General features: G+C 34.0%; 1 protein-coding gene across 1 annotated transcript in view; it reads right to left on the reverse strand.

The window, feature by feature from the left end:
- Positions 1 to 26,817, reverse strand: part of SPATA1 (spermatogenesis associated 1) — a 52,576-nt gene that overhangs the window by 11,735 nt on the left and 14,024 nt on the right. The window contains exons 3-10 of the mRNA XM_080801419.1: positions 22,226 to 22,332; positions 20,687 to 20,804; positions 17,303 to 17,356; positions 16,979 to 17,207; positions 7,721 to 7,841; positions 6,913 to 6,973; positions 1,855 to 1,966; positions 636 to 761 (exon numbers count right to left, since the gene is read on the reverse strand). Of these exons, the coding sequence (XP_080657545.1) occupies positions 636 to 761; positions 1,855 to 1,966; positions 6,913 to 6,973; positions 7,721 to 7,841; positions 16,979 to 17,207; positions 17,303 to 17,356; positions 20,687 to 20,804; positions 22,226 to 22,332 (928 nt within the window). The remainder of the gene's footprint in view (positions 1 to 635; positions 762 to 1,854; positions 1,967 to 6,912; positions 6,974 to 7,720; positions 7,842 to 16,978; positions 17,208 to 17,302; positions 17,357 to 20,686; positions 20,805 to 22,225; positions 22,333 to 26,817) is intronic.

Here is a 26,817-nt window from a genome sequence, read left to right on the forward strand (position 1 = left end):
CCAGTCCCAGTAACACTTGTTTCTAATTCTGTTACAAGAAAACAAGCTATTTTTCTACCTAATTTTTCTCATTCGTTCATTCACTCAAAGCAGATAGACACATACCACAAAATTAACCATGTAGGGAAGACTAAGATCCTGAGATTGCTTCTAGAGTAACAGATACCTAAACTGAGATCAAATGATTAGTAGGAAAAAGCCAGGTGACCTGGGACGAGGGGTGGCAGAGGGAAAAACATGTCTGAAGGCCTATAGGCAAGAGGAGGCACATTTCAGATTCTAGCATCCTTAACACTTTTCCTGGAAGCCTTTCTTGATCTCTCCCATCTAATTTGGGTGTTCTTCCTCCGTACTTCTAGGCGTACAATTCTGTAATTCCTTTATCATAGCATCATCAGGATGCATTATTGTTTTCCTGATTATCATTTCCTCACTGGACTATAAGCTCTTTGAGGGCAGAGTCAAAATTGTGTCTGCTTATTATTTCCTCAGCCCCTAGAACAGTGGCTAAATTCAGTAGACAATAATGAATAAATGAATGCCAGTTATAAAAAATATTTGAACTTAAATTAAAAAAAACTTTCTGTAAAGCATGTTAATGATAAAAGAGTGATAAAAGGTGTAATAAGCTTTACCATGATATCGCTTCAATTTGCTTTGTTCAAATAGCTTTTCAACTTTTTTTATAAGTTCTTCTCTAATTCTTTCCAGATATCTTCTTTCTTCCTTTACTTGTTTCATCTGTTCAATAATCTTCTCTCCTAAAAGGTAATGACCCATCAATGTCTAAAAGCTAAAAGCAGGGAGTGTAAAACTTAAGAGTACACTAAAATAGCAAGAGTAAATTTTACCCAAAGGTCTGTTTTTTTGTTTTTGTTTTTGCTGCAGTATAGCATGGAAAATATTGAGGAGTCATTTCAGTTTCTAACAGGAACACAACAAGGGGATTTTCAGATATGTAAAGAATATAGTATGGGGGCACCTGGGTGGCTCAGGTGGTTAAGCTACTGCCTTTGGCTCAGGTCATGATCTCTGGGTCCTGGGATCGAGCCCCACACCGGGCTTCTGGCTCAGTGGGTAGTCCGCTTCTCCCTCTCCCTCTGCCTTCTCTCCCTGCTCATGCTCTCTCTCTCTCTCTCTCTCTCTCTTTCTTTCTCTGTCTCTGTCTCAAATGAATAAATAAAATATTTGAAAAAAAAAAAAAAGAATATAGTATGTCTCTTCTACATTTACATATATGTGTAGAAATTAGGTAAAGTTAAAGTAATTATGCATCTTGGTTTAATTCTTTTGGTAAATTTCTCTTTGACCTAGACTTATTGTTCTTAGATGAAAGATGTATTTTTATATATAAAAATCTCATTAATTTTCAAGAGAAAGAGAGTGTGTGTGTGTGAGCAGAGGGAGGAGGAGAGAAAAATCTCAAGCAGACTCTGCACTGAACACAGATCCCAATGTGGGGCTCACTCTCACAACCCTGAGATCATGACCTCAGCTGAAATCACAAGTCAGATGCCTTACAGACTGAGCCACCCAGGTGCCCCCCAAAATGTATATTTTTAAAAGCACAAGTAACATTAGTGATTGTTAAACATATGCAGTAAAAATATATCGTTCACATATTTTAAAACAACATTTTTGTGATAAAATACACATCAACAGTTTTAACTAATTTTAAATGTACGGTTCAGTGGCATTATGTACATTCATGATGCTTTGCAACCATCACCACCACCTATCTCTAGAACTTTATCTTCCCAAATCAAATCTCTCTACCCAGTAGGCAATAACTTTCCATTAATATTTAACTTTACCTCACAGAATCATCTGTACTTACAGTGTCAACATACTTACTTTCAATCTGTAATAAAGATATATCAATTATTCCTGGAGAAAGAGCAGGTTGACAAGGAAGTGAAGGAAAATCAATAAGATCTGGTAGGGTGATACACTCTTTTTTATCTATCTGTAAGCAAACATGAAAATCAGTAGGATCTGGTAGGATAACACATTACTTTTCACCTATTTGTAAGCATTTGATAATTCACAACAGCAATGTTTTCTGTTTTTTTTTGTTGTTGTTGTTGTTGTTGTTTTTACTGATATGGTGATGAACTCCCAAATCTGTATTTATAACTATGGATTCTCTATTGTGCTCCAGCTTCTCCATTCCACTATTCCTTGGACATTATACACAGGCACTTCATTTAAAATTAAGAGTGGAAAAAAAAAGGAATCCGTTAATCCTTCCTAAACATGATTTCCTTCCAAGATTTCTTAGTTACTTATCATAACTTTAAAATTTTTCTAAGATGACTACTGATTTTTTTAAAAAAATTGGGTCAACTTTGATCATTTATATTCTACTTTGAAAATTAGGAAATGTATTACATTTTCAAATTTTAGAAAATATTTTATTCTCATATGCTTTATCTGCTCTGTATTTGTGTTTGTATCACCTTCACCTTCCCTAACTTTTGTGTTACCACCCTTTTATGATAAAGTACCTTAAGCCTTACCAATGTTGATGTTTCTCCCACTAGCACGTCATAGATCCTTACTCCTCCTTTGTTTTATTGTTCTCTTTCTAGTTTTTAATGTTAAGCTCAGATTCTAATAAAATAATGGCAACCACCTAAATTACAATCTTGCCATGTATCTTCCCAATTATTATAAAAGGAAAGCAAATAAAATAACCCATAATTTATGTCTACAGCATAAGTAGGACACAGACTCCTTTAATTTACACATACTTTACTTTACGTATACATGGGGAAATAAACACCCTAGACAAGGAGAGTGTGCTCAGGAGCCCACCTACAAGCAGATGGGATTGTGCATTAGTGACTGCTATACAAAGATAACACAATAAACACGATTTAGTCTTGAAGGAGAGGACCCCATGTGCATAGAAGAAATACTGAGAGTAAGGATAAGATCTTATAAATCAGAGCACTTGATGAGGAGGCCAAAAGAAAGGGATTATAAAATATAGGGGGCCATAGGTGGTAATCATGGGAAGACAGCTTCTTGGAGAGAGGAAAATAATTGGAAGAGGTGTTCCTTCAGGGCCAAGTGGTAAAAGAGAAGAAAGTGGCCAAGATAGCTCTGCTGAATTAAATAGTAGAAGAGAATTCAAAGAAAATAGACACAAAAGACCCCATTTAAAAATAAATTGCTGCACTTCACTACATCAACAGAAGAGGGAGCTCCTGATCTAAGAAGCAAAAGAAACCACCAAACAGCATTCCCTGTCCTCTGTAAGAACACCTGTTATTACTTACAGGAAAAATCCAACACAAGTAAACATAAACAATATTTCAAAATAATCTAGCGTTCACACAGATTTATTTTTTAAAACCCTCAAAACAGAGAGCTAAGACAAAACAAAATAGGCAGCCATGAAATAGAGAAAGACAAAAAAAAAAAAAAAGAAATAGAGAAAGACTTAACAATAGTTCAGTATAGATTAAACATAATTAAGCAAGCATTTGCAGATACCAACAAACACAATAAATCAGAAAATTTAAAACTCATAATAAGTTAGGAAAAACAACAGGAAGATGAAATGAAAGTTGGCTGAACTGAAAAAAGAAATGAAAGGAAAAACAAAATTCTCTCAGAAATGAATAAATTAGTAAGTATCCAATAAGGAAAAAAATATGGCCAAAAAAAAAAAAGGATAGTGGAGAATACAAATAAAAGGAGCAAAGAATATGAAACACAAAAAGTAGTAAAATATGTCTATTTTCCTATTTTAGTAAAATATATCTATTTTACTATTTTTATTTATATCTATTTTATATGTTATTTAGAGAAAGTAACATATATAAAGGGTAAAGAAGAAAAAATAAAATAGAATGGATCTATCTGAATTGTTTTCTGAAATTACGATTTTGTTTATTTTTTATTTTTTTAAAAGATTTTTACTTATTCATTTGACAGAGAGAGAGAGAGAGAGATCACAAGTAGTCAGAGAGGTAGGCAGAGAAGGGGAAGCAGGCTCCCTGCTGAGCAGAGAGCCCGATGTGGGGCTCGATCCCAGGACCCTGAGATCATGACCTGAGCCAAAAGCAGAGGCTTAACCCACTGAGCCACCCAGGCGCCCCCGAAATTATAATTTTAGAAAACATTCCTGATATAAAGAAGTCCTGATTTTCACACTGCAAGAATCCACTGTGTACACAGAAAAACCTGACCTAGAATTCTCAATTGAGATACAGTCTGGTAAAACTAGTACACATTAAAGGAATCCTCTGGCCTTCCAGACAAATCAACACAAGCTAGTTTACAAAGAAAAGAAAACCAGTCACCACACTTAATAGTAACATATAAAAAAAGACATCAGTAGAGCAATATTTCAAAGAAATTGAGAGGAAAAAAGATGTAAGCCAAGGATGTAATACCCAATCAAGCTATCCTTCAGGTATCAAAATTCTACAGCAGGGATTAATACATTTTGTAAAGGGCCAGAGACTAAGTAATTTAGGGTTTGTGGGCTACATATGGTCTCTGTCATGATTTTTCTTTTATTTCAATTCCTTAAAAGTGTAGGAAACAGGGCGCCTGGGTGGCTCAGTGGGTTAAGCCTCTGACTTCGGCTCATGTCATGATCTCAGGGTCCTAGGATCAAGCCCCTCGTCGGGCCCTCTGCTCACCGGGGAGCCTGCTTCCCTCCCCCTCTGCCTGCCCTTCTGTCTACTTGTGATCTCTGTCTGTCAAATAAATAAATAAGATCTTTTTTAAAAAATGCAGAAAGCACACTTAGGTTCAAGGCCTTACAAAACAGTCTCCAGGCCCTAGTTTACTTAACTCTGCTCAAAGTTTTAAATGTGGAAGAAGAGAATATTACAGTGAGGTGCTTTTTTAAATTGAGCTTAATCCAACCAAGAGATGATTGAAAAATCTTCTGCAGTAAGTATTTAATATATTTAACTACAATCTGCGACTAAAACAAAAGGTGAGGGCGTAAGACTAGAAGTATGGTATATAAACGTGATATTCTCTGATACAGTAGAAATAACAGAACTAAAAATACATGAGAGAAGAAAGGAGATTTTTTTGATTGCCCTGAATATAATAGGAGTCAGTGAATAATTTTAGAGGTAAAAAATCAAAAGCCAGAAGCATACATTTTTAAAAAAGGAAAAAGGAAGACACTAAGAATACTAGCCATCAATGTATTAGTGTGAAGATAAACACTAGAACAAAAATACAACCTTCCTAAAAAAACGAGGAGGGGGGAAAAGTACAAATAAACTACATAGTAACTCATAGTAACATAAAATAAAATGACAAATCTCCAGACAAACACATCAGTCCTATCAATAATATAAGTAGACATAACTCACCTACTAAATGAAAAATATTTTCAGACTGTCTCACAAAGTAAAACCCAACTCTATCTAGGCTGTACATATAAGACATACCTGGGGCGCCTGGGTGTTTTAGTCAGTTAAGCATTTTCCTCTGCCTCTGGTGATGATCTCAGGGTCCTGGGATCAAGCCCTGCATTGGGCTCCCTGCTCAGTGGGATCTCTGCTTGTCCCTCTCCATTTGCCCCTTGCCCCAGCTCATGCTCTCTCTTTTCTCTCTGTCGCTCTGCTCTCTCTCATTCTGTGCTCTCTCTCTCTCTCTCAAATAAATAAATATCTTAAAAAAAAAAAAAGACATACCTAAAATAAAGCAATTCAGAAAGGCTGGGAAAAAAGTGGGGAGGGAAGATGAGGGTATGCCAAATAAATGTATACAAAAGAAAGCAGGTTAATATCTTGATATGCAATAAAGGAGAATTCAGGCCAAAAAAAAAAAAAAGAAAGAAAAAAGCATTAAATGAGTCAAAAAAGTGCAAAAGTGATCCTAGTATTCAAATTAGAACTTTGTCCCAAATAACAGAGAAATCTAAATAAATCAGAAACCACAGGAGATGCAAGGAGAAACAGTAACACACTAATAAAAGGAGATTCTGATATACTACTTTCAGTCTAAGACCTAACAAGAGAATGTGGAAAAAAATAAGGATATGGAATACTTAAGGAATTCAGCAAACAGATTATAGACAAGATACAGAGTAGGGGAGGATACTTGCAGCATAGCATAAGCATAAAAGAAATACCTCCAGAGTATTTAAAAAAAAACATACTAATCAGAATCATAGAGCAAGCAACTCAAAAGAAACATTTGAAAAGGTACTTTCAAAAAGTTACCAAAATGGAGTCCATAAAAATATTAAAACATGATCAACTTTACGGATAATCTGGGAAATTAAAATTCAAACCATGGATAGCATTAAGCATCCACTAGACTGTCAAAAATTTTAAAGCATGAAGATAGCATATTTTATTAATATCCAGAAACAACAGAACATTTATTTGCTCTAAAACCCAAGGGCTCTGAGCTGTGATTCCCCTACCAGGGCTTGCCTCAGACTCTGTTCAGCATTCTAATCTACTACACATCAGGCAGCACTGTATGACCTGGCCTTTAAAACCCAAGTGGCAACTTGTAGTGTCTCTCAGATCACCTTCTGAACCTCCTCTTGCTTTGGGCCCAAAGTTGGCAGTTTTTTAGATTACTTGATTTTTAAAAAACCCAAACAAACAAAAACCCAAAACTGAAGCAGCACATCCAAATGTGGCAAATCTTTCTCCAAATTCCAAAGAGGTCCATCAAATGACTGATTCTCAGTGAAAACTAGGGCAAGATATACAAACCTCACTTTCACTCTAACAGGCGTACCTCAATATGTCTCACCCATACCATGGAACACCCAAAAATTTCACTGAAATGGTTGACTCCTGAACTTTCTTGAGGCTTATCTCCCATCCTCTAGCCTTAAACATTTTATGCTGCAGTTTTGTAGTATAAATATTGTTGCAATATTGCATTTAAACAAAAACTTTAAAATCATACCTGATTGTCCTTTGTTCTAATGATACTAACTCCATCATCTTCATTTTTCCAAAGAAACGGACTTAAAGGGAATGACAGATTTGAAAGTCATGTTAAAAAACAATTCCATGAATATTAGCTTTTTGCATTTTACATAGCTTACTTGATATTCTGTAAACACAAATGTAACATTAAAACCTTAAAAAACCTGAGACCATTAGCATATTATCTTTCAAACTCATTAATGATCAACACAAACTATGCTTAGTATGAGTAAGAAAATCATATTTATTACAGCTAAATTCAAATCACATTGTATTGTCTATAGCAAAGTAAAATAATTAAAAATTTTGGAAACATTTTTATAGTTCTTTTGTGAATGATTGTTTATAAAATCCCTTATCTTGATTTCAAAATACTATATGCAAAACTGTTGTCTAAATACTATAATTCTGAATGAAATGATTCCATATGAAACTGGAATCATGTTCTAAACTATCAGCATGCTGGTTAGTTTACCCATAACCTAGAATCTAAGTGAGGCAGAAAAATTAATTCTAAGAAAGTCAAATAAAGGGAACTTTTTCTGTCATTACATTGCCCCAATAAAATAATCACAATGGAAATAAATTATTGATTATATTGGATTATTATTGATTATATTGTTCATATATAACAGTAGAGATTAAATTCAAGGTTATTTTTATTAAAATATTACTAATTTTACTCATATGTTTGTTCTGATTAGAAATTCTTGTAACAGTACTCTGGATATCTCTTTCTTATAGTTTAGACTATGACACGTAGAATCAACACCTGTAGTAATTACCTTTTTTTGTTGCTAAAATAATCACTATTAGATTCCAATGATCCTAGAACTTCAGAATTTCCAATTTGAATTTTTCCCGTCTGGTTTTCTTTTGGAGTGGCTTTTCCCCCAGCTGATGCTGCTGTTCATCCATGGCAAATAAAGTTCATAATATTAAGAAAATAGTAAAATGAGATTTCATACAAATATGTATGCATATATATATATATATATATACATACATACATACACACACATACATACACACACACACACTATAATCTTGTCCCATGTTTCAGAATCTCCATGAACTCTACTATTCATGATATAAGACAACAATTTCCAAAGTGAATTTCATGAAACAGTTTATGTGAAGAATTCTTTGGTCAATTCAGTTTGGGAAAAAACGAATTAAGGAACCCTACCCTGCCCCCCCTACACACACACACCTGCAGGATTTCTGTTTTTATGTACAATGTGAATCTGCAAGATGGGGATAAGTTGGGTTTTACTCAAACTTAATTGTCTTCAGAAAGTTTTTGCCAAAAGCATCTTTTGAAATTGTATTGAGGAAACTTCTCTGGAAAGTGCTGGTATAAATACAGAGCATATAATGTCATTTGTTATTTCACATACATTTCTAGTTATAAAATCTCCCTTCATTTTAACAAAATTTCCCCATATAGGAAAACTATGCAATGCCTTTAAAATGTTAACATTAATGTTCTCTATATGATCTATATGAACAAGAGATCCATGAACCTGGAAGTGTTAATACAGATATTTTTCCCTTGGAAAAATCAAATTTTTTAATTTAGAAAAAAATTAATGGTCATGTTAATAATTGAAAAATCTTTTATAATGGTTGCCACAAAATTTTGCAACCCATACTGATTTAAGTTTAGTCTAGCTGCTACATTTCCCTTTGAAATGTACATTTCAAATGCACATTTGAAAATCTTTTTAGAACAGGGATTTTCTAAAGGATATATTCAATGCAAAATGAACAAAACCCAGATATATCAGCTATTTTAAAGCTAAGAGTAAAATACCAGCTCCCCACCCCGCCAAAGAAAGAAATAACAATGCAAAGTTCAGATTTTGAGTAATTGTGATAGGATATGGCACGTGGATCTCATTCCTAGTAACAGTATAGAGCATGATGACTGTACCATTCAATACCTATGCAATTTAAAAACATAAAGAAAGGTGTATTCACTTTTGAAAAAATCATAATAGTGCTTTGAGAGGTATAGTAATATATGCATAAAATGTTACAAATTCAGAGAAAAAGAAGTGATAACTGTGAAACTATGTTTTGAACTGTGAGATGTTTGCCTGACAAAGAAGAGAGTAAGAATAATTTATGCAAAGAAAATGGCATTTGGAAGATACAGTGTACCAATGTACGCAGCATTTTTGACAACAGTGAAAAGTTCAGTATGACTCTAGCACAGTGTTATAAATAAAGCATGGCCTTTAGTCAGACACACAGGAGTTTAAGTCCTGGCACTGTCACAGCAGGTATTATTTCTCTAACCCAAGTCTCCTTATTTATTCCTAAAATGGCAGAGAACATGTAAAGCACGCAGCACAGTACCCAATCCTCAGGAGTTTCTTGATTTCAAGTTCTGATTTCTATTCCCTACTGCATTTCATAGTTTAGGTCTTATTACCTGTCTATTGTCCATAATGTAACCTAAGTTGTTTTTCCAGAACTGAAATTCAATCATGTTACTCCCATTAAAACAAAGGAGGAAAGAGTAGCCAATGGAAAAAAAGACCGTCTCTTCAACAAATGGTGTTGGGAAAATTGGACAGTCATATGAAGAAGAATGAAACTGGACACTTTCTTACACCACACACAAAAATAAATTCAAAATGGATGAAAGGCCTCAATGTGAGACAGGAAACCATTAAAATCCTAGGGAAGAACATAGGCAACAACCTCTTTGACATCGGCCAGAGTGACTTCTTAATAGAGATGTCTCTGAAGGAAAGGGAAGCAAAAACAAAAATGAATTCTCGGGACTTCATCAAGATAAAAAGCTTCCACACAGCAAAGGCAACAATCAATAAAATTTAAAGGCAACGTTTGGAATAGAAGAAGATATCTGCAAATGCTATATCTGATAAAGGGTTAGTATCCAAAATCTATAAAGAACTTACTAAACTCAACACCTGTAAAACAAATAATCCAGTTGAGAAATCGGCAGAAGACATGAATAGACACTTTTTCAAAGACATACAGATGGCCAATACACACATGAAAATATGCTCAACATCACTGATCGTCTGGGAAATACAAATCAAAACTACAATGAGAAACCACCTCACACCTGTCAGAATGGCTAAAATCAATGACACAAGAAAGAGATGTTAGCAAGGATGTGAAGAAAGGGGAACCCTCTTACACTTTTGGTGGGAATGCAAGCTAGAGCGCAGCCACTCTGGAAGACAGTAGAGGTTCCTCAAAACATTAAAAACAGAACTACCCTACAATCCAGCAATTGTATACTGCTAGGAATTTGCCTAAAGGATTCAAAGATACTGATTAAAGGGACACATGCATCCTGATGTTTACAGCAGCATTATTAACAATAGCCAAACTATGGGAAGAGCCCAAACGTCCATCAACGTATGAATAGATAAAGAAGTTGTGGTGTGGACACACACACACACACACACACATATATAATGGAATATTAGCCAGCAAAAAGAATGAAATCCTGCCATTTGCAACAATGTGGATGGAGGTGGAGTGTATTAGGCTAGGTGAAATAAGTCAGAGAATGAAAAATACCATATGTGCAATTCAAGAAATGAAACTAATGATAATCGTGGGGGGCAGGAGGGAAGGCAAACAAACCATAAAACAGACTCAAATATAGAGAACAATCTCAAGGTTGCTGGAGGGGAGGTGGGTGGGCAGATGGGTTAAATGGTGATGGGTATTAAAGGCAGGCCCTTGTGATGACCACTGGGTGTTATACATAAATGATGAATCACTAAATTCTACTCCTGAGACTAATATAACACTAGTACTGTAATATTAATAATAATAATATTACACTAATAGTTTAATATTAGTGTACACTAATTAGTGTAAGTAATAGTGTAATATTACACTATTAGTGTAATATTACTAATATTACACTATTGATATTACTAATATTACACTAATATTAGTAATAACTAATATTACTAACCAGAATTTAAATAAAAACTTGAAACAAACAGAAGCTCAGATGACTTCTCACTGCCTAAAAATTCCTTAGTTTTGGAACCAAGGCTCTTGCAGTCCCTACCTCCTCTCTAGTTGTACTTCATGGCATTTCTTCCTCCCCTTCTACCCCCAAACTATAGAGGTAGTAGTAGTAGTAGTAGTAGTAATAGTAATAATAATAATAGCTAAAAGTTACAGAACCAATTACCCCATTAGGCAAATCCTGAAAGCTCCATTCATATCATCATCTACGTGAAGGAAGCCTTCAGGCATCAGGCAGTGAACAATCTGCAGGGCCAAACATTTGCAGCCCTGGGTTTGCAACCCTGGGTTTGAAGTCAGAGTGCAAAGCACTCCCTATGTCATCTTAAAGAACTTGGGCTTTAAGTAGTAATGAATGAGTCTTTCAAAGGTTTTCGAGCAGGGAGATATATAATCCAGCCTGTAACAAGAATAATGATGCTGACTACATTCTGGAGAATAGACTGGAAAGCAGATTATAAGCAGCAAGGAGGCTACAAAATGGTTTTCAAGTTTCCTTTACTCTAAGAATCTATTATTCTACAGTGAGGAATATTTCAAAGTTTGAACAACTAGAAGAATAATGAACCAAAGTCTTAACAACTAGAAGAATAATGAAACCAAAGAAGTCAAGAAAGCATACTTGTTTGGAGGCAACAATAAAGTATTAAACACATTAAAGTCGAGATACAAAAATGTAGAGGTGTGTAGCACAGACCCATGGGAAGGAACAGAAGATATCTAATGGAAGGGAACACCCATTTTGATATGAAAATGGGTAAAGCATTACTCTTTCCTCCTTTATTAAAGGACTTGTAAAACATACCATGTACTGTCTTCCTAGCTATATTTGCTAATATAATGCTAGACCTCAGATATTTTGCATTCTCATGCACCACAAAAGAGTAATTTGGTATTTTTAAGAAACTGCACAACAATCAAATGGGAAGAGTACATATGGAAAAAAATTAAGGAAAAAAATTAAGGAACTTTATTTCACCTCACACGTAAAAATTAATTCCTGATAGATTAATAAACTAAATTGGAAAAGCAAACACAAAATGTTTGAAAGATAATACATCTCAGGGTAGAAAAGGGATTTTTTAAAAAAGATATAAATAACACTACCCATAAATGAAAATGCCAGTAAAGTTGATTATATTAAAATTTAAGAACTGCAGTTCCATTTCTGGTTAGAATTATAGAAAGATGAAACAGTGCTCTGACTTGAACAAGGAGAAAAAGGTATATAACCTATAAAATAATAACTTTTCTTGAATTCATTAGAGAATTATATTTGCAAGGAGTTGAATTCCAGTTTCCTTCTAGGGGAAAATTATTTCCTCTATGGCAGAGCACAGGAGGAAGGGGTAACTACTATTAAAAGAAATAAGAAAATAGTTAAAATTTTAAGGCATTCTAAAGGCCAGTGTAGGCTACCAGGATAGTTTGGAATCTCTGGGATCCTCAGACACAAAGGATATCAATACTTAATAGCAAGCTCCTTTCCATGTGCCTATATCATACTCACAAGACAGACTGGGGGTAGAGCAGGTAAACTGAAAGAGCCATCAGTGGCACATAGGTATGAAACCCCATCCTTCTCAACACTATCCTTTCATACAAAGTAAAAAATTAAGCCACTGTGGGGAGGAACAGGAAACTCACCCATCTCAGAACCCACACAAAAATCTATTGGCTCTCATGGAGGAATAGAGGCAAAAGCCATCAGCAAGCAGGTGACTCTCCTTCCAAAAATACTAGCTTTGGAAAGTCTTTGGAGAAGGGATAGAAAACCCTCTCATCCCCAGTTAGAGGCAAGGCCTAAAGGAAGGGTAGGAGCCAAAGCTGTAAGGATTATCTCGAGCCCAGGATCATGCACTGATACAAAGATTAGGTTTATTATCACTGGGTGGGGAGAAAAAACTCTCTCTTAAATATAAAAAGTTATTTTTCTCCTTACTTTTTATTTCTTTAAAAGTTGACTAACAGTATAAATTAAAAATGGTAACAATATATTGTGGAGTTATACACAGAAGTAAAATATATGACAACAGCACAAAGGAACTGAGGGAGGAAATAGTAATACTGCTGTATGTTATTTATATATGAAGTTGTATATAATTTGAAAGTAGACTTCAAATTAAAAGTGTATATAATGTATACCTTAGAGCAAACCTTTTCTTAAAGGGCCAGATACTAAATATTTCAGGCTCATGGACAATTTGGTCTTTATCATAACTACTCAAGTGTGTCATTATAGTGTAAAAACAGTCATTGAAAATATAAATACAAATGGGTATGGCTGTGTTCCAACAATATTTATTAAAAAAATAAGCCATAGGTATGGATTAAAATAAAATAAAATAAAGTAAAATAAAATAAAATAGGGGTGTCTGGCTGGCTCAGTCAGTGGAACATGCAACTCTTGATCTTGTGGTTGTGAGACTGAGTTCCACATTGGGTGTAGAGATTACTTAAAATTAAAAAAAAAATTCAAGTATAAATATAGGTATTTGCTTACCTCTACCCTACAGCAACCACTAACAATTTTCTAAAATGAGAAAGAGTAAGACAATAGTGGAGATATAGTGAGCAAGTAGTGGAGATAAAAGTTAATCATAAAAACTTCTCAATCCAGAAAAGGCAAGAAAATGGAAAAACTAGGAAGACAGAAGACACGAGACAAATAGAAAACAAAGAGTAAGATGCTAGGTTTAAAACCAACCACATCAATAATTTCACTGAATGTAAATGGTCTAAATACCCATAGTAAAAGGCACAGTTTGTCAAACTGGACTTAAAAGTAAGATCTAAATATATGCTGTCTACAAGGAATCCACTTTAGATATTCAGTAATAGATAAAAGAATGAAGAAAGTTATACCATGCAAACACTAATCAAAGGAAAACTTGAGTGACTCCATTAATATCAGACTGAGTAAACTTTAAAATAAAGACTATTATCAGAAAAAAGAGAAACATTACACAATCACATTAGGGTCAATTCATCAAGAAGACATAATGATCCTAAATATGCATGCATTTAAAAATAGCTTCAATATACATAGAGCAAAGCTGATAAAAAGCTGAAGACATCAACACAATCCTTGTAACTTCAAAAATTTAAGAATTCCTTTCATCAAAAGAATCACAAAGATAATAAAAAGACAAGCCACAAACTAAAATCTAGAATGAATTAAATATACAGACACAAACACACACACACACGGTGGAAAAAATACATATGTATATAAAATGAATCAATATTTAAAAGACAGAAAATGAGCAAAACACTTGAATGAAGGCAAATCCAAATGGCCATATAAACATATAACATATAAAAACATGTTCAACCAAAGAAAACCATTAGAAAAGAAAAATAAAACATTGGGAATCAAAAATTCAGTGTAAGGATTTAATAGCAGATAGGACACAACTAAGGAGAGAATCAGTAAAATAGATTTGGGAGAAAAATCCACAGAAATTATCCAAAATGTATAGCAGAGAAACAGGAGACAAAATATCTGATAGAATAGCAAGTTACAGTTCAATAGAACTCTCAGACATTGCTGCTGAGTACAACCACCTTGGAAAACATATGGACATTATTTAGTAAAGTGGAATATGTACAAACAATGCCAATGGCTAGGTATATTCTCTTGACATCCACATGTACATTTAAGAGTCATGTACAAGAATGTACATAAAAGCATATTTGTAATACCCCAAAACTGGCAACAAACCAAATGTTCATATTCAGAGTAAATTATGGTATAGTCATAAATGAAATATTATACAATGAAAAAATGAAATGAAACATGACTGAATCTTACAATGTTGAACAAAAGCAGCAAGTCAAAAATAAAATACCTTCAATATGATTCCATCTTAATGCAATTCAAAACATACAAAAACTAAACTATTGTTAAGGAACACATATTCAGGTTGTAAAACTGCAAAGAAAAGCAAGAAAACAATGATCACAAAAAATCAAAGTAGTAGTTATCTCTAGGAAGAAAGAAGATGGGACTAGAGGAAGACACACAATGTTGAAAAGTTGTGTTTTTTTAGAGATTTTATTTATTTATTTGACAGACAGAGATCACAGGTAGGCAGAGACGCAGCCAGAGAGAGAGGAAGGGAAGCAGGTTCCCTGCTGAGCAGAGAGCCCAATGCGGGCGATGCAGGCGCGCAATCACAGGACCCTGGGATCAAGACCTGAGCCAAAGGCAGAGGCTTTAACCCACTGAGCCACCCAGGCGCCCCGAAAAGTTCTTAAAAGGAAAAGAATAACAACCAGAAACACAGCCTCAGAAACAGCCATTAAGCTTCTTAAAAAAAATAGGACAAATGCACAAAGCACTTAGAAAAATGTTGCTTGCAGCAGTATTCATAATAGCAAAAACATTGATACAGGGATGGGTACATAAATTATACCACAAGGAATTCTATAATGATGTAGATCTGTATTTATTGATAGGAAAGATCTACAATATATTCTAAAATATAAAAGGAGGGTCTAAGAAGGTCCGTATCCTCATTTTTAAAAGCTAAAAATATTACATACAAGAACTGAAAAAAAAATAACTGAAAGAATATATACCAGAATACTAACAAAAGCCATTTCCAGATTGTAGAATTATTTTTAAACTTAATTTTCTTCTTTATAGTTAATGGTGTTTCCAGAACTTTTTAAAAATGAGCATATGCTGACCAGCATACTTCTTTTTGGAGGAAAGCACCAAGAAATTAATACAATTTGAAAACTACACTTCCACAAAATTCAAGGGTTAAATATTCCCACCAAGGATTTTTTTGTGTGTTTTGTGCAAATATCTGGCCAGTAGAGCTCAGGATATGAAATATGACACTACTCACAGCTTTATGTAGGGCAGATGCCAACTTCATTAGCCACTTGACCTTGTACTTTTCAGGAATGCTGGGATTCCACTCCGAATTTTTTTCCCCAGGTATTTTCCCCCTTTAACCTTTAAGTAATATCCTGACTAGAAAGCAATATTTAACACTGTAGCAGACACAAGCCTAGATCAATGAAGTAAAGATTCTGAGTATCTCACTGGCATCAAATAAAATAGGTGGATCTCATCTGCATGTCTCATCAGAAATAATAAAACACACCAGAAGGGAGCTATAAACTTACAATGTAAGAATGACTATAACTGAAGATGGAGAAAAATGCAACTGATGAAGAACATGTATATTTTGCAGCTGTAACGGATGTTGTCATTAGTTGGAGGGGTTCATTTATAAATGTCTAGTGTATTTGCTTTTCCATCATAAACAGTTTATTTCTTTATGCAATATTTTTTCAGTAAGTTCTTATAGTTCCAGCTTTATTTATATGTTTAATTTTGTTTAATTATCTACCACTTTTTTTTTTAAAAGATTGTATTTATTTATGAGAGAGGGAGAGATAGCAAGAGAGGAAGAAGCACAGGGGAGCTGGAGAGGGAGAAGGGGCTGGATTCCACAGGACGCTGGGATCATGACCTGAGCCAAAGGCAGATGCTTAAAGACTGAGCCACCCAGGTGTCGCAAATATCTACCACTTTTTAAGAAATGAACTATCAGTAAATTGAAGAATGTAATCATATAAAAATTTGTGATTCTTTGAAATACAAATGTCTCCCAGCATTAAAGTTGCTTTGCTTTGGTTTTGATACAGTTGTGGCTAAGATCCTCTTATAGTAATAATACCAAGGTTCTATGCAGTGATCACTTCCTTTCTCCTTTGGTCTTAACTTTATCTGAAGCTATTATAAAAGAAGGTAGTAGAGTTTACTTAAGTGCAATAAGTATTTTTATTTGGCTTTTTCACATACTAATTAAATTGTTTTTTTTTTCTCTCACTTGGTGAAACTATTTTTTAAAATCCCCATATGGAACTATAGCTTTCATTTGATATTGCCACATTTGTAAGGCTAGATTTGCCCAGAATTTGCTTACAGACCTGACTACTAAAACGTACTATAATAACCTCTTTGTTTTTCCCATTCCGGCTGAAATCACCTTCTTCCTGATTCTTGTTAAGAAGCTCTTTCAAAGTGTTTACTAAAAAACTGGGATCTGTTCCAGGTTCTTCCTTCAACAAAGTTACTCTAAGTGGTCTGTGGATTATTCCATCAGCCTCAGCAACACCATTATTAGTCTGCCGCCCATCTAAAGCAACAGTTGATGCTGAATAAATATTTCCTAAATGATCCATTATAGGAAGCAAATATAATTCCGGTTGAAGAGCCTAAAACATACAGAAAATTTTAAAAAATTAAGTTTGTAATTTAAAAAACAGTAAGTTAAAAAATTAACATAAGTTTAAAATGTTACATTACATACATACGGAGGAGCAAATGATTTGAGTTTCAGTTCTGATTCTTGTTTTACCTTCACCTAGAAATAAATGACAAAAAAATAAAGCTTCTGTATGTTTTCAGTTATTTTTATTCCTTTTTTTTTTTTGTAGAAGGCACATATCTGTGACATAAAAATCAAATCTAAAAGCTGATAACTAAGGCTAGAGTCTAGAAAATGTAGAACATAACCTTATTTCTATTCACTGTACAAAACATAAAAGAAATTCTCTGTCATTTAATAGTAATAATCATGGCTATCATTATATGGTTATATGATTACATGGCTATGATTATATATGATTATAAGTCCACTTACATGGACTCACTTTATGTCAAGCACTATTTTAGGTGCTTTACATATATTAGCTCAGTTAATCTCCACAATTCCATGTGATAGGCACACATATTACATATTAGACAATAAGACTGAGGAAAGAGAAGTTAAATAACTTGCCCATGATTTTATAACTAGGAATTTTCCAAATTGGGATGCAAAACCAGATAATCTGGCTCCAGAGTCCAACATTGTAAATTTTATTTCCTAAATATATAGCCCATAGAGTTCATTTATTATTCATCCATCCATCCATCCATTAATTCAACAAATACTGAGGGCATACTATGGGTCAGGAAGACCCACACTATGGGTGACAACTATGGGTTCTATATGGTGGGAGATATGATGGTATACAAGGCAAAGTCCTTGCTCCCATGTAGCTTATATTCTACTTAGGAGAACAGATGTTAAATAAACATGATTTAGGATAGTGAAATGTGATTTATGAAAACAAAAACCTGATGTAATAGAGAGTAACTTAAGAGAAAGAACATCTAAAAACTAGGTGGACAGTTGAAAAAAAACTAGATGGACTCTTGAAAATATAATACTTGAGGCTGAGACCTGAATTATGAAAAGAAAAAGAAAGCTATTTGAAAATCATAAAGAAGTAATTTCCAGGCAAGTGCAAAGAACATAAATCAGAAAGGAGTTTGTTGTATTTGACGACCAAAGATTTTTGTGTTTGAAATGGAAAACTAAGAAGAAAAATAGCAACAGATAAAATCTGAGAAGGAGCCTATTCCTTAAGCCCTCTATATCTCTGGCTTAACCACTACAAAGTCTCATAATTAAAGCCTGCTAGTTACAATCCCTGCCTCTAGTCTTTGAGGGCTCTCATAGTGTCATCTTTTGCTCAAAACCTCCCAACACTTCAGAAACAAACAAAATTCATTAATCTGGTATTCAAGACTTTCAGCAAATCACTTTACAATTTGTTCTCTACTATTCTGTTTTATACCATGTTCCAATAAAAAGGGCAACATTTACTCTTCCTTAATTGCCTGTTTTTCTACTTCTGTGCTCATTCTATTTTCTCTGCTCAGAAAGATTTTCCCACCCAACAGTTCTGCTAGGTCAAATATTTATCTTTCAAGATCCAAACTGAATATAGTTCTTTTCTCAAAGTTCTCTATCTCCCCTCTTCTCCTGCTGGAAGTAATCCCCTTTTCTTCTGAATATACAAAATACACTATTTTAATTATGTATTTTCTCTGCACCACTACAGTGAATACTCTTTAAGGGCTGGATCCATAGCCAGTTCTTTTTTTTTTTTTTTTTCATTTTGTTTCTAGAAAAACACCAATAAATATTTGTTAAAAAGAATAAAATATTAGAAGGACTTCAGAAGTTGATTTAAATTATCTTTATTTAGGTCTCTTTCAACCTAGGATTCTGTGACTGATAATTTGTATTTTAGATATTATGAACAAGAACAAAAAGGAGAATTGTTTCTTCTTCCTTGAGAAAAACTTAAAGATAAATAGATATTTAACCATACTGAACAGACTTCAAATGACAAAAACTTCGTATCTAGCTGCTGATCCTGAGAATTCCATACAGTGAATTCCTTTACAGTACTACTTTGATGGGAAATGCTTTTTTTCCCCCACTATCATTATTTAATTTGTCCAAAAAATACTGAAATACCTCTAATTTAATTTTAGGCACTGGTTATAAATACAATAGTGAATTAAATAAAGTCCCCGCTCACAGGGAGTTACAGTCTAATGGCAGAATTAGATGTTAAATATAAACAGTCACATAAATACATACTAATGATATAATATATTAACTAGAGTGGAATAGGAATATACTGCATTTTTAATATAGAAAGTCTTTTTGATTAAAGAAATAAACCTTATGTAGTTAAGAGAAACCAGAAATTTTGAGATCTGATGGCTTGCTAGATTAAGAATTTCAAGTAGGAAAATTCTACTTAGAAAATCCTGCCATTAGGGGCACCTGGGTGGCTCAGTGGGTTAAGCCTCTGCCTTCAGCTCAGGTCATGATCTCAGGATCCTGAGATGGAGCCCTACATCTGGGCTCTCTGCTCAGCAGGGAGCCTGCTTCCCCCTCTCTCTCTCTGCCTGCCTCTCTGCCTACTTTTGATCTCTCTGTCAAATAAATAAATAAAATCTTAAAAGGAAAGAAAGAAAATCCTGCCATTAAACCACAGAAACTATAAAGAGGAGTGTTCAGCAGATAACAGCTGAAACAAACAAACAAAAATTGTTGGAGTCCTATCATTTCACATCAAATGGGTCTAGCTGTGGCCCAAACAATGAAGCCCCATTTTTGTCCAGAACCCAAGTACTTACTTAAATGTTTTAGGGGGCACCTGGGTGGCTAAGTAGTTGAGCGGGTGACTCTTGAGCCTATGTCAGGCTTGCATTGAATGTGAAGCCTGCTTAAGAGTCTCTCTTTCCCTCTGCCTCCCACCAGCTCATGCACACACATGCATATGCTCTCTCTCCAAAAAAAAAAAAAAAAAATTTTTTTAAACACTCATTTAAATTTAAAAATACACACATTATTTATATAATAACATTTTAAGTTTGTCTTCCTTTTCTTCCCAAGGAAATGCACACCCCAAAATATCTCCCATCATTTTAGTGCCCAATAATATGCCAATAAGGCCCATTTTTCCTTGATGATCCATGTATTTAGTGATTTTTCATTTTGTTATGATTGATATTACTTATCCCATTTATAGAAGTGACTTGACAAGAAGCTGAGTTGACAAGCATTTAAAAAACACAATTTGTTAAGTTATGCTTTTCTTTAATCAAAAGGAAAAACAACTTTTTAAAAAGATTTTATTTATTTATTTATTTGACAGAGAAAGAGAGATCACAAGTAGGCAGAGAGGCAGACGGGGGGGGGGGGAGCAGGCGCCCTACTGAGCAGAGAGCCTGATGCGGGGCTCTATCCCAAGACCCTAAGACAATGACCTGAGCCTAAGGCAGAGGCTTAACCTACTGAGCCACCCAGGTGCTCCCAAATGGAAAAAAAATTAAGAAGACTTACCACAGCTAGATTATTTCCAATGCATTTCAGAAATAAAAATTTTTCTGCAACAGCATCTTCACCAAGGAACTCACCAAGTCGTTCTCTCAGGGCTTGTAAAGTTAGGTGAGGAGATACTCTGAAATATTATGACATTGCCTTATAATGGAAAATGAAACAGGTTTCAGCTATACTACAAATTCTATAACGTTAGCTATCTCAAACATAAATACTAATTTAATGTATCATATATAGCTCAATTTATTTTTACATTGTCTGGCACTTTATAAAACTTCAGGAATTTTAAAAAAATAAAATGATTATACAGATAAATACTGTTTATAAAAGTCTTTTCTGTACCGAAAAGGAAAATGGTTATCTACTTTTCTCATCTGCCTCCAAACTGTATTATTAAGAAAAGAAAACTCTGCTATGGAATTTATATACTTTTATACATAAAGAATGATTATGCCACAAATATTTATTTTGGAAGCTTGACAGGATGATCTAGTGCTTAAAAATTTCTTTGATAATCAAATACTGTCAGACTCCATGTCTTTGTTCATTAAGAATACTTCACTCCTCAACATCTAAAATTTAAAGCCATCATTTATGCTACTGTTTAGGGTTTTTGTTTTTCTAGGATTTTATGGGAAACATTATATAATTAATTCATTCAACCACAAAATATTTATTGAGCCCCCACTATATATCAGGCATTGCTCTAAAGGATGGGAATATGGCAATCAACAAAAGAGACAAAAATCTCTGCCTTTACAGACTTTATAAATCTAATGGTGGGAAAGAAAATTAGACAAACTAAAAAAACACATAATTCATAAGACACTGCTAAGTACTATAAGGAAGAATAAAGTAGGGAAGGGAGGGTAGCTACAATTTTAAATATAGTGATTAGAGAAGATCTAAACAAAAAAGTAATTTGAAGTAAAGAGTTAAAGAAGAGATAGGATATATTAGGGCAGAAACAGCATTCTAGACTAAGAGAACAGCAAGTAGACAAGGGTCCTGAGGTAGATTCATGTCTGATGTGTTCCAGAACAAAAACGACACTAGTGTGCTTGAAGTGATGGGGAAGATAAGGAATAATGTCATGTGTGCTTCCTATGTGTACATATACTTACATGTACATATATGTAAGTTTACATACACATATAGTCTCTTTCTATTTTGAAACAGTTCAGTAAAAAAGTCATTGTGGATATACTGATTTAACTACTATTCACAGCTCTTCAACAGGTTTCTAATTTCAGATAATTTCCCTCTTAATTCTCTCATTCTCTTTGTGTGTAATGATAGTAATATACCTGTTATACCCTTTTATATGGGTGGCAGTGACACCTGGCTAAGTAACATATGTTTCTAAAATACTTATTAACTGTCATATAACATTATTTATTGATAGTATTAAGTTAGAAACTGGATCCATCATACGGACCAGAGTGTCTCACTTATAATGTAAATTTCCAAAGAAACATTTTTCTCTGCAGAAAAAAAGACTGCTTTTTCAGGCACATTATAACATGACCACAAAATACTTGCCTTATAAATCCAGCTGAAATGAATTTATTAACAACTTCTATTGAAATGGTATTTAGCTTATAGTTCCACGATCCTTCAGGGACATAAAAAACATGAAGTTCTACCAACTAAATAAATTGAGAAGAACATCAGTTAAAATATTTTTTTTCATGGTTTTTTTAAATTAAATTTTTTATTTATTTTCAGCGTAACAGTATCCATTGTTTTTTCACCACACCCAGTGCTCCATGCAATCTGTGCCCTCCCTAATACCCACCACCTGGTTCCCCCAACCTCCCGCCCCCCGCCCCTTCAAAACCCTCAGGTTGTTTTTCAGAGTCCATAGTCTCTCATGGTTAAAATATTTTTAAAGTGAAAAAAATCAACCGATCTCCTCTAGAATTTTAAGCTTAATAAACGTAATTGAAATAAACATGGAATACATGTATTTTTCTGAACAGACACAGAAAACAAAATGAAGGGCCAAAATTTTGGTTAGTTGGCTACTTGGCACTTGGAGCACATCTCCCTAGAAACAACGTCATAGATGTGGCCCTAGGGTACCCTAACATCTCTGACACAGGTTTCTTTCTGTGACTTGGAATAAGAGTACCAGCCCACCAAGATCAGTTTTCTGGTTACCAACCTTTTCCTCTCCCCTGATCCCTACCTACTCAGTTCTGTTGGGGTGATTTGTAGAATCCTTATACTTCACATATTGTCTCCCTAACATAGTTGGATGATTGCTAGTTCTCAGCAACTGCAAACATGTGAATACTGTGGTTTAGGAAGTATTTTTGTTTCCCAGAATTCTAGGAAGAACCTATTCCTGATGGTGATAGGGAAGGAAATTGTTGTTCTTATATAGGTCATGTCTGTCAGCTTAGCTTGCATGTGCTTATAAATACAACTTTCTTTTCTATTAATGTTTTGTTAAACCTCAATGAGAATACTTCGTTTAGAAGAATATTTAGATTACTACAACAGAAACAGAACAATTATAGCAAATATTCCAATCTTTTAGTCTAAGGAAGTTATTCATTGCATTTTAAAATTTAAATGATTATACTCTACAATATTAAATATCTGAGAAAAACTTTAAATAGTTGAATATAATCAATCATTAAAATTAGAAATTTTTATATTGAACTGAATGTTTTGCTCGTTTTTATAGACCAAGTCAATTATTTCTATACATTTGATATATGTATATATCTGAGGTCAGGCTTGCCACATACTGTATTTTGAACACCAGAGCATTTAAAAAATAATTCCCTAGCTACACTATACTATTCATAGCTAACACTATGCAATACTATTAATACTATAATATTTAATAGCTACACAATATTTGCAAAACCTTCAGAAGACTTAAATATGACCTTATCCTGTATATAAATGCATTAATATTTTCTAGGAAAAAATATTTATTGAACATTTTACTCTATTTTTTTGTATAAACCAAGTAAATTCTGTCAATATTTTTTATAATAATTCATGAACTATAATTCAAAGTGTTTGTACAGATTTAATTCCATAACTGAATGAGTAGGCAATACAGAGAAAATATATTAAAATTATATTAAGTATTTATATATTTTTATATATCTTAATATATATATTAAGAAAATACACTTAATAAAACATTTAACAAAATTCATAGTGAATTTGTTTTTATTCATTCCCTCAGCAAATATTTACTGAATGTCTATCATGTGCCAGCACTGGTCTAGGCATTAGGAATACATAGTCAATAAGGCAAAGATCCTTGCCTATGTATAGTTTTACATTCTAATGAGGTATCAGGGCAAGAAGAAGGGTGAAACAAGTGAAGTACTCACCTCAGGTACAAAATTTAAGGCTATACCAAAACCTCAGTAATCAAGACAAATAACATTAAAAAAAAAAAAACTACTCAGTGCAAAAAAGTTCATGATAAACAAAATATCAAAAATTTAAATAAAGACAGAATTTAATACTACTACTAAAGCTTGAGGAAAAAGGAAAAAATATGAACTTCAATACATGTTTCTTTAAAAATATATATGTATATTTCTTAATGGTCAACTGTTTTCAGAATAACCTAGTAGTTGGAAAATACTGAAAACTTCAAAAGGATGTATTAAAATTCACAACATTATTTTAAGGTCAAATATTCTATTTATGTCAAAACATGAATCTATTATAATTTTACATTCCCGGCTTTCATGGAAGCTCATCAGTAATATTTTCATCAAAACTATTAGCCATTTAAAAATATACTAAAATGTATATTTATGGGCACATATTTTGCCTTTTGCATCAAGCTCCAAAATGGTTAGGCATGGCACTATCAGATTCTATTTCCATTTAAAATGTTGCTATTATGGATTTCTTGCATCAGTTTTTCATTAAGAAAATCTTTTATTGAATTATTTATCTTAATTATGAAGGGTTTTTTTGGTGTGTGCCCTTAAATTTTGTACCCAAGGCAAGTGACTTATTTGCCTCAGAATAGTCCCAGACCTGTGAAGGGCACAAACAATAAACAATAAATATAAAACACTGATAAGTTATACAGTACATGAGAAAGGGGTAAGTACTGGGGAAAAGGATAAGAGCAGAGTAAGGAAAATTGGAACGATAAAAGGGGAAGCAGGTTTCAGTTTTAAATAGCCTGGGTAGGTCTTATGGAAAAGGTGAGATTTAAGACTGCAGGGGAAGAAACAATTAGCCAAGTGCTGATGTAGAGGGAAAGAGTTCCAAGAAGACCTAAAGCAAAGGTCTTTTTTTTTTTATTTTAAAGATTTTATTTATTTGATAGTGAGGGGGTGAGGAGAAGTCGGGGTGGGGAGGGAGCACGAGCAGGGGTAGGGGCAGAGGAAGAAGCACACTCCCTGCTGAGCAGGGAGCTGGATCCCAGGGTCCTGGGCTGATGGTAGACGCTTAACCAACTGAGCCACCCAGGCACCCCCAAAATGAGAGAGTGCTAGTATGATTGAAGCAGAGAACAGTAAGAGATAAAATAATAAAAATGAGGAGGACAAGGAACAAAATAAATAGGGTTTTTCAGGCCACCGAAAGATCTTCATTTCAGAAAATGGGAAGCCAATACAGGGTTTTAATAGAAGGACAACATCTGACATTCATTATATAATTTTAATATGAAAAATTCTAAACATAAATACAAATAAAAGGAATAAAACTCTGAATACCCAAATACCTACTATGTAGATTCAAAAGTTAACATCATGCCACATTTACTTTTCCTCTCTCTCTCTTAAAGGCAGACTGCCACATGCAGGCCTTATTTGGATGTGTTTGAAGTATGGGAAGCTTGACTGCCCTAACTTCTCCTACGTATGGACCTTGAGAGCTTGTTTGGAGGTTCCAGCAGGCAAGCACAGCTGCTCCTATGCCCTTGACTGAAGAATGGTCCTCCTTTATTGGGGAAGGTCCTCCTCTTCAACACAGCATGCAGCTTTGGAAGGGATGAACATGGAGCTGTGAGGGAGGAAGAGGACACCCCCCTTGTCAGCCAGCCAAATCAAGCCTGGTGATCAATGGACTGACAGATGTCACAGATTCTCTCAGATCCTCTATCCCTTTCTTGATAAATCATTCAAAGTAAATCAGATGTTGTGAAAATATACTCCTAAGTGCTTTGGCAGCCATTTCCTAAAAATAAAGATTTGTCCAAAATAATCACAGTATGATTTTCACATTTAAGAAAATTAACAATCCCTTAATGTAAAATAATATCTATTCCATATTCAAATTTCCTCAATTGTCCATTTGTCCTCAATGTTTTTTCAATCTAGAATCCAGTCAAGGATATCTTTGCATTGGGTTTGTCACATCCTTAAATAACTTAATCCGCAAGTTCTTCCGGACCTGTATTCTTTTGCCCCCTCTTCATGGCATTAACTTTTTGAAGAGACGGGGCCAGTTATTTTAAAGAATGTTTTGCATTCTGAATTTACCTTATAATCTCAACATGGCATTTAACTTAATTCTCCAGTTTTTTAAAAACATAGTATATTTTTAATATATTTTAAATCATGAAAAGTATATTCTTTAATCCCCATCCCCTATTTTCCTCATTCCCCCAACACCCCTCCCCTCTGATAACCATCAGTTTGTTTTCTACAGTTAAGAGTCTGTTTCTTGGTTTCTCTCTCTCCCCTTTTCTTCTTTTCTCATTTACTTTGTTTCTTAAATTCCACATGAGTAGGATCATATACTATTTGTCTTTCTCTGACTTTGCTGAGCATTATACTCTCTAGCTCTAACCATGTTGTTGCAAATGGCACGATTTCATTTTTTTATGGTTGAATAATATTCTGTTGTATATAAAGATATATAAAAACATCTTCTTTATCCAGTCACCTACCAATGGACACCTGAGCTACTTACATAGGTTGGCTACTATAAATAATGCTGTAATAAACATGGGGGGGTGCATGTACTCCTTTGATTCTTTGGGTAAATACTCAGTAGTGCGATTACTGGATTGAAGGGTAATTCTATTTTTAATTTTTTGAGGAATCCCCATACTGTTTTCCATAGTACCAGTTTGCAGTCACACCAATAGTGCAAGAAGATTCCTTTTTCTCCATATTCTCCCCAATGCT

The sequence above is a fragment of the Martes martes genome (assembly GCF_963455335.1).
Source record: "Martes martes genome assembly, chromosome: 4".
Classification (NCBI taxonomy): Eukaryota; Metazoa; Chordata; class Mammalia; order Carnivora; family Mustelidae; genus Martes; species Martes martes.